This window comes from Parasteatoda tepidariorum, chromosome 10, assembly GCF_982258835.1.
Source record: "Parasteatoda tepidariorum strain Cologne lab strain chromosome 10, Ptep-v5.0, whole genome shotgun sequence".
NCBI lineage: Eukaryota > Metazoa > Arthropoda > Arachnida > Araneae > Theridiidae > Parasteatoda > Parasteatoda tepidariorum.
In genome coordinates, this window is record NC_141764.1 from 64,716,470 (window position 1) to 64,733,353 (window position 16,884).

General features: G+C 27.2%; 2 protein-coding genes across 2 annotated transcripts; one reads left to right on the forward strand and one right to left on the reverse strand.

Annotated features, from left to right (window-relative positions):
* Positions 1-74: 74 nt before the first annotated feature.
* Positions 75-7,677, forward strand: Snap29 (Synaptosomal-associated protein 29kDa). Its single transcript, XM_016065511.5, has 4 exons — positions 75-682; positions 3,139-3,240; positions 4,762-5,047; positions 7,090-7,677. Exons 1-4 carry the CDS (start codon positions 416-418, stop codon positions 7,254-7,256), a joined length of 822 nt encoding a protein of 273 aa, XP_015920997.1. The 5' UTR covers positions 75-415; the 3' UTR covers positions 7,257-7,677.
* A 2,004-nt stretch (positions 7,678-9,681) lies between these two features.
* Positions 9,682-15,961, reverse strand: LOC107449865 (7SK snRNA methylphosphate capping enzyme). The gene is made up of 4 exons (XM_016065533.4): positions 14,840-15,961; positions 12,330-12,548; positions 11,073-11,196; positions 9,682-10,131 (listed from the first exon to the last, which is right to left on the reverse strand). Exons 1-4 carry the CDS (start codon positions 15,356-15,358, stop codon positions 9,992-9,994), a joined length of 1,002 nt encoding a protein of 333 aa, XP_015921019.1. The 5' UTR covers positions 15,359-15,961; the 3' UTR covers positions 9,682-9,991.
* Positions 15,962-16,884: the final 923 nt, after the last annotated feature.

Genomic DNA, 16,884 nt, shown 5'->3' on the forward strand with positions numbered 1-16,884 from the left:
ATTATATAATTAATACTGTTTACAAACTTCAACGTGGTGGTTCGCAAACCATTTAATCTTTCGCTTGTCATAAATGAACGGATAAAACTCAGAAGTTCATATCGTGTGTTTTATGGAATTCTTATAACTTGATCTAGTTCAGCGTTAATTTTTCGTGACTCACAGGAAGACGTCCCTTTTTTTTCGTTTAGTAGCAGTCAGCTGTAAAAAGTTTATGCGCTGAATAAAACAACCTTGAGTATTGATTTATGCATATTTAATTAATATTGTTAGTGTATACGAGTATCGTAGGAGGAAATAGATTGCTGTTATTTTCTTAAGATAAAACTTCTGTGTGCTTCCTTCTTAATAATAAGTTATTGTACTTGTAAATAAAACTTTCGTGCTTCGAAATTAGTTGGACTTATCCTTTTAAATGGCCAAAGAACGATCTTCCTCCAATCCTTTCCTCGATGATGATGATGAAGTTGATGATTTTGAATTTTTAAGTCATCCAAAACAGGGAACGACGGGATATATGTTAGAAAGTGATTCTGCCAAACGAGAAGAAAATGAATGGGAAGCCAAAAGACAACAAATACTTCAGGAACGCCGATTGATTGAGGAGAGAACTTTGCAAAGCACTAATAACTCTCTTGGTTTGCTACACGAGTCAGAGCAAGTTGGCATTCTAACAGCAGAGGCTTGTATTTTTACTATTTTACTTTATTAAGCAAATAAGAATTGTATTGTGTTTGCATAATCACTGCTAAAAAAATTACAGAAGGATTTCTTCATTAACAGCTCCTGGTATCATCAAGTTTCTCAAAAATAAGACTTCAACTAATACAGTGACTCATGAATGTCTCTGTGTTAGTTGAAGTCTCTCAACTAATACAGTGGGATTTCAGAGTCTTTCTCAAATATAATTTTCATGTTTTTCGGCTTTTGCCTATTTCAATGAGTGAAAAACTAGCACATTTTTTATATATTATATATATAAACATCTGTAAACATAAACTTTATTTATTTATTTTTTTTGTGTGTGTGTTTGACCTGAGTGTTTTATATTTTATAACTGTCTTGAACAGCAGACATAATTTTGGGGGTTTACAACTACTAATGCAGAGCTCATTCTAGGCAGGGTAAACAGGGCACAGCACCCTGCTGCACTTTTAGTCAAAAGAATCTACCCTGTTGCCCTTGAAGTAAATTAGTACCCTGATGTAATAGACGCCATACCCTTTTTGCCCTCTCTTTCCTCAACCCTTCTTTATTTTCAACTCTTTTTATTTAGTTTGTCATTGCTGTCAATACATAGATTTATATAGAAAAGGAAAAATGGCCATCACACCCTCTTGTTGCACTTGTCTTTGAAAGTTTGCAGTTACTTCACTATCATTAAATCATAATTATTATTAATCATTTTAATTATTAAATCATAACTACAATCACTTATTATTTTATATAACATATATTTATTATTTAATTAATATATGCATGCATTTTAAATAAATTACTAAGCTCATTAACTTGATTTATATATGTTATTTTATTAATAAAAATTAGTAATTAATATGATTGCTTTGGTACTGTTAGTAAAGTAAAAAAAATGACAATGTTTTTTTAATAGAATGTGTAAAGCCCATAGAAAGAAATTATTGCCTTTTTAGAATAATAATGCCCTTTTTTCTGCCTAGAATGAGCTCTGACTAATGTTCAACTCCGTAGCCTTGCAATTTCAAACCCAATTAAAAAAGACGGGAACTCCTGGATCCTTGTTGGGAGAAAATTGCCTCCGTTGAGGACTTTTTGATTAAAGAACCTGAAACTAACCTGCATTTGTGTTACAAGGAGAAGAAGACCTTCCACAGTTAACCTGACAGCTAGGGGACTCTAACCCACAATCTGTCTACCACTAATCATATTTTACGTGAGCAATGTGGTTAGCGTAGGCCGGTTGCAGAATTCGACAATGACCAGCAATTGCCAGAATTCAAACCTGGTTCACTTCATTGGAAAGTAAATGCTCTATCCCCTGAAACGAGACACCGTGGCTCTGATCTGACTATTGTTGGAATAACCATGGGTAAGGTTGTTGTTTCAGTACAGACGCCAAATTTTGTGGACTTCTAGATTGTGGCCCCCTTTAAGCTTTAAGAAAAAAAATTCTAGAAGAGACCACAAAGCTTATAAGTCATAGCCATCCCCAGGCAAGCATTTACAGGGGTCTGTCCAGACATTTTGTGAAAGATCCTGTTTTTGTAAAATTGTGAAAAAACTTCATAATTTGCGAATATAAAATAAGTGTTAAGTCACATTCTTTCAACCAGGGTCCTGCTTTTGTGAATTTGTGCAAATAGGGTCCTGTTATTTCAAAAATTGCTAAAAACCTTTTCAGGAAGTTTTTAAATTATAAATGGATAAAAGATTCCATGAAGGGTCCATTTATATGAAAGGATATTTTGTGAAGGATCCTTTAACGGACCCAGATTTCTTCTAAACAGACTCCTGATCTACATAGTTTTAAAAAATATTGTGTGAGCTGGTACTGATATGGAAGTATCCCTTAATTGCGTGAACTTTAAATATTCAGTCATTAAACATTCAGTTTGCACTAACAAAATTTACATTGTGGATAGATACGTATATTTGGAGTTATGCTTAAGAGAAATGAAATTATTGGAAGAAGGGCAAAAACTATAATTTTTGTGATTCTTAGGAAATAATAAGTAAATTGTAAATGATGTAGTTGCTAATAATTGAAGTGGATATTGTTTAAAAGGTTAGTAGTGATAGTGGTTTTAACATTGAAAAATATCCTACCTGAATAATGTAATCCAAGTTGACGTAAAACAACATCAGCAGCAGTGCTCTGTCAAAGCTCTTATTATATTTTTACACTATTTATTTATAATTATGAAATGAAATTGTTTTGTTTATTTATTCCAATTTTCAATTATATATATTCGAGAGTAAAATAAAATATTTTTATTGTAAGAAACAGTTTTTAAATATATTTCTAAATCTTATGTTTTATGTTATGATCTTAAATTTTCTTTTAAATATTAACTGTGTTTAAAACTAGAAATTAAAAATATTTTTCATGATACTTTGCTTTCTTAATAGCTTTTCTAAAAAATTTTTTTATATTTTCAGGAGTTAGTGAAACAGAGAGAGCAATTGGAAAATATTGAGGAAAATTTAGATCTCATCAACAGTACTATGCGTATCAGTCAAAAACATATCAATTCTATGAAGGTATAACTTGATTTAAGAATTTTTTTTCAGTCACTATATGTCTACCATATGTATTCAGTAATTTAAAAGTAATGGTTACCTTAAAGTATGTGTTCATACTGGCCAGAGAAACTTATAATATATTATGTTTTCTTTTTAATTCTTTTTTTTTTTTTTTACACTATTCTGTTTATAAATTAATCCAATGTTATATTTTATGTATTTGTAAATCTTTAGAGTAAATTGTTCCCATTCAATGGTATAAGAATACTTTATAAAGATTTCTTTAGTCTTATAATGTTCCTCAGAAAAATGAGAAATGAACAGGATATTCTCAAAAAAATAAGACTACATATATACCCTTTGAGCAATAATCTTTCCTGGCTATTTCTGAATTTTTAGTTGCAAGTTTTCCTGCATCAAAAAACCAGTTTTCTTGGTTTAATGAAAGAGCAATGCATAGAAAAATTTCCTTACAATCTCAAGTCTAAAATTTTTCTAATAAATTCTGTTACAACTAGTAAACAAGTGCATCTAATAAGAAATGTTTCTGATATTATATAATATTTAATGAATTTTATATTATAATACTTATGTTTTTTGTAATCAGATAATGTTTGCATTTTGATATCTACTCTGAAAAATAATAAATTTTAAAATGCTCAACAGAAAAAAACTATTAAAGAAATTAAGAATATAAAGTAAGATAATTTTTTTTCTATTGCTCAATAGAACTATAAAAAAATTGAGGCATTTCCCCAAAAAATTGGGACTAATAATCTGTATAATACTTAATGAATTTCAATTGAATATTTCATTTATTTTAAATTTTGTTTATTGCAAATATTTATGTATTTTGAAACCAGATAATGTTTGCATCTTGTTATTTATTCTAAAATGAGATAAATTTAAATAATATTTCTGAGACTTCCTTTTTTTTTTTTTCGTTAAAAAAAAAAACTTCGAGCCTTTAGTTTAAAAAGTAACATGTTTGTATTTGCTAAATTTATTATTGAATTGATATTTTTATATTTGATATTTATAATATTTTTAATGAATTGATCTATTTAGTAAAAAAGTATTTTTTATGAATTATGTTTTTAAAAAATTATGCGGTTTTGAGAAGGAATTTTTTTACTTGAACTTTGATTCTTTAACAATAACCAGTACTAATAATTTATCTCAACTCAGACGCATACACTGTTATGTATGAAATTGGCAATATTTTTTATACAATTGTGTATTGTTGTACAATTTTTTATGTACTCCTAATAATCTACAGGATTAAGCATTTCAGCACCACTGCTGATCTGCAAAATAACATAAATATTTTTTGCTGTTTTAACATAGCTTTTCTCAATTTATAATCGGGCATTATTTAGCAAAATTTTTTTGAATGCAAAATGCTTATTGTTGCATTTTGTCAATGCAAACCAAAGTGATTTATAAAAAGTTTTAGTTGATATTTTATTTTTAAATTATATACTTATTCTCTATTTAAATTCTTCTCTATTCAAATTCTATACTCTTTGTGTATTTCAGAGTCTTTTTGGTGGTATCAAAGGATATTTCACAAAGGGTAATGTCGATACTAATTCAAAAATCCTTGAACCGTCTCAAACTAAGAAAAGTGCAAGCGCATTACAAAGTAAAATCGACACTTTGAGAGAAGATAACACTCTAAGTGAAGCTACTCATCCAGCTCTGAGGATACGAGATTTACCTTATGATGAACCTGATGCATTTGGCAAAAGCTCAGGTGGAGTTACTTCTCCTACTTCAAAGAAAATGCCCATAAGTGTTGATGAAAAACTAGATCAAAATCTTGGTATGTCAATAATTATCTTTTATTTTGGTGAATCATTTTTATGTGCACTTCTCATTATATTTAGAAATAAAAAATATATATTGCCTATATTAATTTTTTGAAAATTTGTAGGATTCACGCCAGTATGGTGACAATTGTCACCAAATTTTTACTAAAATCATGTGCATGGAGGAAAAAATTGGACGCTTTTAAATGAGTTTGAAATTGACAAAATAGTTACGAAAAATAGTTTTTGTTACATCGAATTGAATGAATTTTAAAAAAATTTATGGTACTAATTTTAATGTTCCACAAGTGGTATGGAACTAAAATGCATGGTATCCAAATTAACTGATAGCAGCTTGTACAAAACTAATAGCGTTTTGGACAAAAAGTTTTAAATTTAACTGTTGAAATTCAAATTTACATTTATTTTAGCTTTTTTTCACTTAATTTTAATGAATATTAATCTTTAACAATTATGGGGGTCCTAGTTTCAACAAGTATGGGGTACCTTCAACAATAGATGGCAATTAATAATTTTTATGTGTGCCTTAACAGGAATTATGTAATTGTAAAGTTCAAGTTTTTTCCCAAATTTGTCCACCATATAAAATTTTTGGACTGCTAAATGATTATCTAAGTGGTCCTATTGGACCACTAAATTTTCATTATTGATGTGAACCCTATAAATATAAATTTGTTGACTATGTTAAGGGTGCACAAGCAACTGTCTGTTACATGTCGATCTCTGTCTTCTGACCAAAATTAATTGAAAAACACTGTCATAGAAAATGTATTGTTTTTTTAATAGTTTTAATAAATGTTGAAAAAAAATTGCAACTTAAAGTTGGAAGATATCTTAGTACTGATTCAAGGTATCAAAAGATCACCTCTATCATTTCAATCTTCATCTTACCATTTCCATTATTCTGAAGAGAATATTTTTGATCAAACAAATTTAATTTAAGAATTTATTCAAAACTTAATTTATTTAAAAAAGATGTAATGTGTACAGTAAAAATATAAATGAATTTTTCTCAGAGAAAGTAGAAAACCTGTTATAATTTAAGTTTATGCATCAAAAAATGCATATTATACAAAGTATGTAAAACTTTTAAGCAGTTTTAACTCAGAAATATTACACTTTGTCTTTAAATTAAGACTGATTAACGTTCTTATTAAACTTAGGAGAAATTAGGTTATTAAAGTAATATAACTACATTAATTTTGTATATGTGGCCCTCAGGAGTCAATTTTATTTCTTAAAAAAGTTATGCACCTTTACATGTTCAAGTAATTTCATAAAAATCATTTTTATCTGGCAACAATTTAATATTTGAAAAATATAATTTAAAATTAGAATTTTAATAGCACTGAATAGGTTCATTGGTATTTATTTCTTTTTTAACTCTTTCATTGCACCGGACGAAATAACTAGTCTCCCAGGAATACTCATTGTACTCTATTGTTGTTATTAGTAAATATGGATTTGATTGCAATTGATTATCATTTTTTAAACTAAAATAATTAAGTTTTAGAGGAAATTTGGATTCATTTGAATTGTAGCTCTGCTGGGGATCTCTAAGCACAGAGTAGTGGGACAAAGGTGTCATCTCCACGATGAAAGTATTAATGCTGCAAAAATTATTTAAGTTTTAATTTGGAAGAAACAGTTTTATTTTAATACTTGTTTGCCCTGATCATAACATAAGTAATTCTGTACATAAGTGTGGTGATGCTACACTTATCAAATTAAATTTAAGATATGCAAGTTTACTTGAGTATAGTGAGTATCCCTTGAGTATTGAGTACTGGTCAGTACAAGTTTTGAACTGCATAATTCTGAATTTTAATGGCATATTATTAAAATTATTAGGAATCTATTTCTCTACTAGTTAATCAGAGAGGTTAGAAAAGACTAGTTTAGAATGAAAAAGAAATAAAGTTAATTATTTTATGTCTATATTTTTGAAGAACTGTGCTATTTTAGTCTTTATTTTTACCTAAATGTGTATATTTGCTTTTCTTAAATATTGAAATCAGATATGTTTCTTTTTAAGAATTCATGTCCATGGGGCTTGGCAGATTGAAGAATCTGGCTATTGGTTTGAATGACGAAATTGAAACCCAGAATGAATTGTTGGACACAATTCATAACAAAGCAGACAAGGCTGATGAGACTTTGGAATATCAGAATAGTCAGATCAAGCGTTTGTTAAAGAAGTGAATATTGTTATTTATTGACTTATAGTGTACAGAATATTTTTTTGTCAGATTACTGGAATTTTAGTTTTTCCTTTTACTATAAAATGTTAAAGCAATAAGATTTGTATAAATGTTTTAATTTATTTACAATAAACTGCTATGCAGACTAAGAAATTTGATAAAAAAATAATAATAAAAAAATGAAGTTACATAAAATATAATTACTAGAAAACTAAGCCATTCTGAATGTATTTAATATTAAAATAAATTTTATCTTTTATATAGAGTTAGATGTATATATATTGCTATTTCTGTAGTTTTCAGTTGATTTGTGTCATATCTTTACTTTGTGAACAGTATTTATAGTACTTTTAATTGGTCACTGATGTATTTTATTATTTTTTTTATTTATATTAAATAAAACTTTAATTTTGCTTTAAAAATTAAGCTTGATGTCTTTTTAATTTATGCTGTATGCTTGAATTTATTTGAAATATAGAATTTTTTTTTATTATGAAACCGCAACAAATAAAAAATTATTCTTGAACCATTGCAAAACAAATAAATCAAATTATTTTAAAATTACAGCTAAAAAAATTTTTTTTTTCTTGGTGCTCTACATGGGAATTAATTGTACAAGTGATTATTTTTAAAAAATGTTTTATAATATATATGTTTTAAGTAATATTATTCTAAATTCTTTAATTATTTTTGAATGATCGTACCTAAGTATAAAAACCATTTTGACAAACTTTTCAATTTTTGCTGCAACCATAATTTAAGGGTTTAAGACAATATAAAATTAAGCCACATAATGGAATTGTAGAAAAAGTGTTTTAAGTAAAAAACAATAAAATAAATCTAGACAAAATGTTTTTGCATATTATGTTGTTGAAAGAAAAAGTTGAGAAAATACCTATGTGGAAACAATACTTTGAGACTCTTGAATTACTTTTGCTATCATACACAAAAAGTTTTAGGTAAAGTTAAGTTAAAATTAACTGCAGATTTGTTGTCAAATTATTAAAAACCATTATATTAACAACATTAGGAAAAACTAAAATTCTGCATTAATAACATTTGTAGTGTTGTAGAATTGCTTTTTTACCATAGAAACTTGCAACTAAAATAGCAGAAGAAACAACTGTTATGGTATGTTTCAGTGGTGGCCAACCTATAGTATGATTCAAAATATTTCTTTTTAAAAAGTCACAATGCTCTATTAAACTAAGTACCTAAAGCTTTGAATGCAGTATGTACTAAATAAACTGTACATCTTTACTTTAAATAGATAAGAGCCACCCTAGTAAATGCAGATACAGAGATAACTAGAATTTATTTGTATAATAACTACTAATGTGCTATTAAAATTTACTAAGTTTAAAAATAGTAAAATTACAAAAGATTGAAATTTATTATTGAGCATCTAAAATGAGTAATAGTAAAATTAAAAATACTATTTTTCTCGAATTAAAAAGTTAAAATGCTGAAAAAGATTATTTCATTATTTGCATTAATCTATCGACTGCAAGACATCTAAGCCTATCACAACAAAGTGAATTTCCCTCAATTACAAATTTTTAATAAAGTTCAAATTGTTCTCAATGTAAAGATGTGTTTCTCTATAAGTACTTTTTTTCAGATTTATCTTTTCAAATTTAAGACAGTTTCAATTAAATATTTGAGAGAAAGGTCAAATAACAGAAGATGCGACTTTGTCTTTTCAAAAGTGGACAAAAAAAAAACAGTTAACATATCCTGCAGATGGAGACATTAACAGTCTGATGGACAATTTTAAATGTCAGAAAAGGGAGAATGATTCCAAAAACGAAGACTCGATACAGTCAAAACTACATTGAACTGAAAAATTATATCCATTCAAAACCATTAAAAGTTCATAAATGGAAAAATCTATTTTTAACTGACTATTGCAAATGGAAAAAATATCAATAAAAATTAAAATTGAGAGCAGAACCTCTTCTTTAAAGATTACTAAGAGACAAAGCAATTTTCCAAACCCCTTCAGTGAATCCAAGACATGGAAAAAAACATTCATTAGATATACAGTTAATTGGCATCTGGACAAACAACGGCACTTTTCTGTATTTTAAAGTGACAAAATTAAATGTGTTTGTATTTTTAGTTTGTAATAATGAAAATATGGTATAAAACTGACATAAAAAAAAATCATGAATCCTTTCTAAGTAGTTCTTAAAAGGACAACTTGCAAAAGTATTGTTGTACACTTTTTACACATTAGTTAATTATTTATCGGCATGATCATGCTAGCTGAGTCTTAAAGGATTATAGATATTCACTGTTAAGGGGGAAGACAAAAAAACTTATGCAATTGAGATAGGTCAAAAGTAACTAAGCACAAAATGAATAATTTTGATCAGCAATAAATAAGGAGTTTAATTTGTTTTCTCACAAATTTAACAGGCAAATCATAATTTTTTATTTTATTTAAAACAAATAATTAAATCAAACTTTACAAAAGGGTTGTATTTGACAAAACAGACTCAGATAAGTGAGGTTACAGACTGCAATTTCTTGTTGCTTTTGATAATCTATTTAAATATGGAGAGCAAAAATCTTAGAACAGTTAGAAAGTAAGATTGTAATGTGAAAGTATTCAAAAGCAATTTTTTCCCTTCCTAACAGGTAGATGAAAAAATATACCATACAAAAGCATATGTTTATTTCCATACAAAAGCATAGGTTTATATGTTTATTAGTTTATGTGAAATGTCTTGTTCAATCAGAAAAAGTTTCAACATCAGAGTCATCACAGCTATCTTCTGAGGCTGAATCATATACTATGTGTTTGGGCTTCTTCTCACTAATATGTTCAACATCATCTGCTTTCTTAAACAAGTAAAGAGGTCTACTAAAACCTACAAATAAAAAAGATATGCAAATTATTATAAGAATAACATTAAATCTATTTATAAAATATAAAGCATGTCTGTTTCTCTCCTTTTTTAATTTATTGCATTAACATTCTGCGAGAAAAATCTAACTTTTGCAATGCTCTTAAATTCTGCTAACAACAAAAATTGTATTAAAAAATAAATTTATTACACAGAAGATCAATACAATGACATTCTATAAACCACAACTAACTGTAAATTACATTAACTTTACAATCTCTAAAGTAAACCAAAATTGATAGATTTTTTGGTTTTTAGCTCTAATGGTCTCGATAATTAAACTTTTTTCTTATTGACTTATGGCTGACTTTTTACTTATGATATACTTATTTACTTTTTACTTATGTGGAAGATAAGGAAAAAAAATTATCTGATTCACTTTTTCTCAATCGTGGTTCGATTTGAAACTGAGCTGGCAAATGTTTTTTTTTTCTTTCTTGCTTGCTGCGAAATGAATTCTGAATTGTCCAGCAGACCAGAAAATTTTAATTTACAGGTCAATGCTGGTCAAATTCACTTAATTCTGGCATGACAGTTGATGGGGTGTGATATTAAAACAATCATTAACAACAATATAAAGCATACTTTTTCTAACGAGAGCTGTCATAATAAAATTTAATAATATAAACTTAAGCTTAATAACAAGGTAAAATTTTAAATATACTTTAAATAAATAAATTAGAATAAACTTTAAATAAAATAATACATATTGAAGGTTGCATTGAGATGAAAAGTAAATTTATTTAAGTTCAAGTTACATCAATTTATTGATTATGAAAGCAAGAATTTTTATTTCCATTTGCATTAAAATATTGCTTGCCCTGAGTATGTGTTCATTTACTATCGGCATCATGTGTACAATATATATTGTATTTAAAATTTGCTTTATGTATATATATATTTACCTTTTGAAGCATGAGCAGGTACATCTATAAGTTCACAAGACTGGAAACCAACTTCTTTCAATAAAAACTCATTGAACATTTCAGGGAATAGTTTTATTTCTTTATAATGCTTAAGCACTTCTTCCTGAAAAAAAAAAATAGTGAAATTTAGGAATTTATACCCTATAATGCAAAACAAGAAATAAAACTTCTGAACAGTAAAATCAGGAACCGAATCACTTATAAATCACTTCAGGACAGTGATCATGAGGTTCTCCCTTCAAGGTTCATGGTATCTAGTGTTTTCATCGCAGAAAAAAATGGGTGAGAATTTCCCACCCTTTCTCAAAAACAAGGTGAGATTTCTAAAAATTAAAAAAAAAAAAAAAAAAAAACGCAAAGAGACTTGAAAAAAAATTATTTCTTTTATTATAATACATTTTTAACATCTTCTAATTTTTAAAGCATTGAATATTTTTGCTGCATCATTATGTGGAAAATGTTCTATATCTACTTTTTCATCAGCTATTCTCATTAGGTTTGCTCAAATGAGTATTTGTTTCGTTTTGATCGTTTCTTTCGGATTTTATTCTAAATGGCGCAATGAGAAATTTTTTTCAAAATGCGAGAGAAATTCGCGAATTTTGAAATTGGTTTATAGAATGGGCAAATTTCTCGCAGCAATCATTTTTTGATGCGAGAAAAGAAAAAAATTAACGAGATTCTCGCGCTGTAGTGAAAACACTGGTATCATATATGAAACAAGTATTTTTTTACTTTTCAATATGGTAAATGATCGAGTAAATATCTTTTCCCTCACTTTTTTAAAAATTCTTTAATAGAATAACACGGTTGAATTATATTCTATTATTAAAGGTGGAAAAAAACATCTAAAAAACAAAAGAAAATTTTTTTTAAACGAATTCCAAGAAAATTAAGAGAGAAGGATCTCTAAGGAAGCTATTTTGCCACTCTGCCCAGGGTTCCAAAAACACTTGTAACGCCTCTGTGTGGTACTTTTATGTTACAGATGCGCCAGTATATTAAAATATTCTTTTCATTATTATTTTAAAAAGATGGCAATCACTTAAAATTAAATAAAAACAAATTTAAAACAAATAATATAAAACTGAACTTACTGGTGCCTGGGTAACTAAAAATTAACCTGTATTTAACTGTGCAGCCCAAAAAGTACAAGGAAAAAAAATCTAAAGATATTTAAAAATAATTTTTTCAATCAATATTTAAAAAATTGCTAAAATTTATTACAAAACTTACATTTATTTTCTTTCTTCTTGCATATGACTGATAAGTTTGAGCCTCTAAAATAAGATAACCACCAGGATTGAGTTGCTTGAATATTCTATTAAACAACCTTTTGATGCCAGCATCACCCCAGTTTAAATGAATCCATTTAGTTAGGCTAAGACACAGTATTGTATCAAATAGAGACTCTTCATAATTTAAATATGCATCAGATGGAAGAATGTAGTTTGCCTGGAAAGAAAATCCAAATAGGTGGCATAAAAAAACAACAACTACAATTACAACACACAAAAAATTATGACAACTACTAACATTTAACTAAGAAATATAGGAGTGCAGATTTAAGGAAGTAAGCATAAAACACAGAAACTAATTTAAGAATCAAGCAAATTTTAAAAATGCAATTTAGCTTTGAAACTTCCATAATTAAATAACCTAATTTTTAATATTTAAAAAATTTATAATTAATAAGTCAATTAAGAGTTTTTAAATTAAAATATAAATAAATAAAAGTTTTATTAGAAAGAAAATAGAACAAAAGGACAAAATGAAAAAAAAAATTTTTTTTTGATGTAGATACAGAACAGAACCCGTTATCCGGAAACCGGAATGAAATTCAATAAATTTTCCCGCCATTTTAAAAAAAAATTAATTTTTTTCCTCATAAGATTTTAGGATTTTTCTTTCTTTTTTGAAAGATGTTCACCTTCCCATCATTTTGGAAATAATCATTAGTGTATTACTTCATCGTTTTTTCTTCTTTTCAAGATTATTTCCAAATTTTTTTTATAGTTGGGTTTAACAATAAAAAAACCGCTTTTTGTAGCGATTGCGAAAGCCGGAAAAATCAGTTATCCGGAATAGTGATGATCCCAATCGTTCCGGATAATCGGTTCCCTACTGTAGTTAAATACACTAATTAAGCAAGCTTATTGTCTGAAAATTTCTTTAGCTTATCAATAAAAAATTAAGCTGATAAGTAAAAAAAAAAATTGAAATTAAATTAAAAATGTTATTAAATTTATCAATAATGTGTTATTAAAAAACATAGTATAATATAATTGTAATGTTTTCTGACAGGAAATCAAACCACAATCAAGATAAATACGTGTAAAACTTCACGGTTTGAGTCATTATCAACATTTAGATTTTTTTCAATATCACTACATTTTGTAATTTTGTCCCCCAAAACTCAAACTTAAAATTTTTTATTCATGATTTGTTTCCTATAATACAGAATTTTATATGAAAGATAAAAAAAAAAAAAAAATATTTAATGACCTATTATTCATCTTAATCATTTAGGGATCATATAACTATGATGCATTTGGTACATTTATTGTTTCTAATAAAATAGTAACATCATATATAAAAAACATGATTACCATAACTTGTCTTAAACATGTGCAAAAAAAAATTTTTTTTGATTAAATTATAAATTAATGACAGACTCTAATACTAATCATTACACATGGTGATAAATGGGAGTCGATATTGACTTTATTATATATATAAAATATATAATAAAGTGAATTATGAAATATATTTTCACACATTGATTTTATTCAGATTAAATGGTTTTACAGCTAAAGGGGAGATGCATCAAACATAACTTTAAAAAAGTAATACTATATATAAAATAATATTTAAAAGCAATTTACTATTAGAGGGAATAATCTTGTTGAACAACAAGTTATATGCAGTGATTAATAAAACATATATACTACATCCTCCTGACAATTTTAAACAAAAAGAGTCTTCAAAATAATAACATAAGTATATAGCACAAAAAAATTTGTGGAGTACTTTTAGCATAGTTATTCAAACAAAATTATTTTCAAAATATTACATAACATTCAGTATTTTCACCAATGAAAACTGAACATTAAATGTAAATTCACAGACAGATTATCTGCATTTTGGATCAAGAATCCGCACAGTAGGTTTATAGATTATAACCACAGGATGCTATTTTTAATTTTACATACACTTTTTAAAATGTAACAATAATCAGCTCTTCATGGCTGTTTTAACAACTTTATCAATATCAAAACTAACTATTGATCTGGGATTAAAAACCTACATAGTGATTTTAATCAGATTAAATAGCTTTATAACTAGAAAGGAAGATTAATAGTATACTAGGAAATATAAATTTACAATCACTGCGGTGAATAAAATTGGTTGAACAGCAAAATTTGTTTAGAATATGCAATGACTAAAAGAGGAATTGAAATCTTAGAAAGCTAAGTAATCTTTGCTGCGAATTGGTGTTTGCTATGAATAACAGGTCTAGATAAAATATAAAAAATTTTAGCTATTTTTAACATAATAACTCAGATAATTAAAATAATTTTGAAGTTTAAGGGTCAAGCTTTAGGATTTTACATATAAAAATTCCCCTAAAAATTATGTAACAGATAAAAATAGAAACGTTTTAAAGTGCTCGAATTCTTCGAACATAGCTTCTCAAACAATTATAATTATTTTTTAACTATGACTCAACATTCAGTTTTTTTTACCTGCAAAAATTGAACATTAAATGGAAATTCGCCAATCGAATACCTGCCCTTGGGATCAAGAACTTGCGCGACAGGTCCATAGTTTATAACCAAAGATAATGGAAAACTAGTTTCAGATATATTTTCTGAAGTTATATAATGCCGTACATTTTTCATGGCCATCTTAACAAGTTCATTATCAATGTCAATACCAATAATTGATCTAGGTTTTAAGTCCCGAGCCAAAGCAAGGGTAAAATGACCAGCATTACATCCAATATCCAGTACATCTTTATCAACAAACCACTCTTGCTTCATACACTGAATTCTTGAATCCATAGTGCCTATATTTCGATAGCCATAATATTGGTGATAATTTCCGTACCTCGCTTCTTTACGTTTTTGCTCACATTTTTTATTTTTTTCTTGCTTGGAACATTTATTTTTTCTATAACTTGGACTGTCACAAGAGAAATGGTCCGTTATACAACTTGATTTTCTTTTGTGTGATCCCATCTCAATCAGGCATTCAAAACGCATTTCGTAATCGAAGTTTATTGACGATTCATTCTGTTCCTTATCCTCAAAAATTATTTATCTGCAAAGAATTTATAACAGTACATCAAAAACCGTAAACTTGCTAATAAAATAGCATAGAAAATCAAAAAATTTGTTCGATACTGTCCCGGTTTGTTTTTAAAAATAGTTGAATGTAAACAAAATGAAAGTAAAAGTTAATAAGTGAAATGCAAATTATATTAAATATAGTAAAATGTGGAACACAAACTACAAACATAGTATTCGCGATCGCAACGCTCGAGTACGCCGTCTAGCGGGAGACTGTAAATATCAGACATTAATTTATCACGTTTTCATTTAGTTCCATCAAAGTCATTGACTGAATCAGACGCCATTTTTTAGCAGCAAATAAGAAACAATATTTCCCTAAGGAAAAGGCCGAAGAACTTGAAAAAAATCTCCAGAATATTAGTAAATCTTTCAGGAACAGAACACGCCAAACATTTGAAGAGAAATTAATCAATAATTTTTAATTTCTATTATCAACAAACTTGCAACTGATGACTTCCGATTTCGGATACTGTTACAGATGTGTGTATTAAGGTAAAATGCATTTCTTCTGTCTTCAATTCATTACGAATTAAAGTGAAGTCAACATTGCTTTCGTCATTCCAGTGAATAGATATGAATTCAGAACATACAGAATTGTAATAGTTATAGCATATTCTTCTTCGTTATAGAATAGTATATATTTCTGTATCCATATGCGGAAAACAACAATAAAAAATTATCCAAGTTACTTGAAATAGTGCCATTTGTGCTGATTCTTAATTAATTTTAATCGTTTTCTTTAGTTTTGAAAGAATAAGTTCAACTAGAATTCAGCTATTCTGTCTTTAGCTACATATTCAAATTCATATCAATTATAAAATTTTACTGTGTAGTATGTTATCTAAAAGTAATGAAGGGATAAACTATGCATATATTATTTGAGAATAAAGTTTTCAAACAAGGAACTTATCATTTTGGAATTCTCCGGGAATTATAAATCAGGTAAGTGCAATGATTTTTACAATAAAAAATTTGCTTGTAAATATTTTTTTTTTTTTCATTTGATGTTGGTTCTCTACAGAATGGTTTTTTACGTCTGATTAAGAACTATAAGAATAATAAAAAAAGAAATAATATGAAAGTTTTTATTTCAATGTAAAGAATTCTTAAAATCGTTTTTTTATCCTAAGAATTCTTTATTTTACGTTTTTTAGTTTATAATTTTTTGATAAAAATTGTTCTCAAAATACTTTTTCTGAAAAATTAAATGGTATAACATTATGTGTTTATGTATACTTCTTGTATATTCCAATGTTTGAAGTAATATGATTCAGAAAAGTATGGAATAAAAATTCGGTACTTACTTATTAACGCCACCGCCGCTACAGATTTGGCGGTTTTTAAGTGCCGCCAATCTACACTTAAAATTTTTGCGACAATTCATAAAATAAAACACTTTATTTAAAATCAAAATAGTCAATCGGATTTCGGTGGAA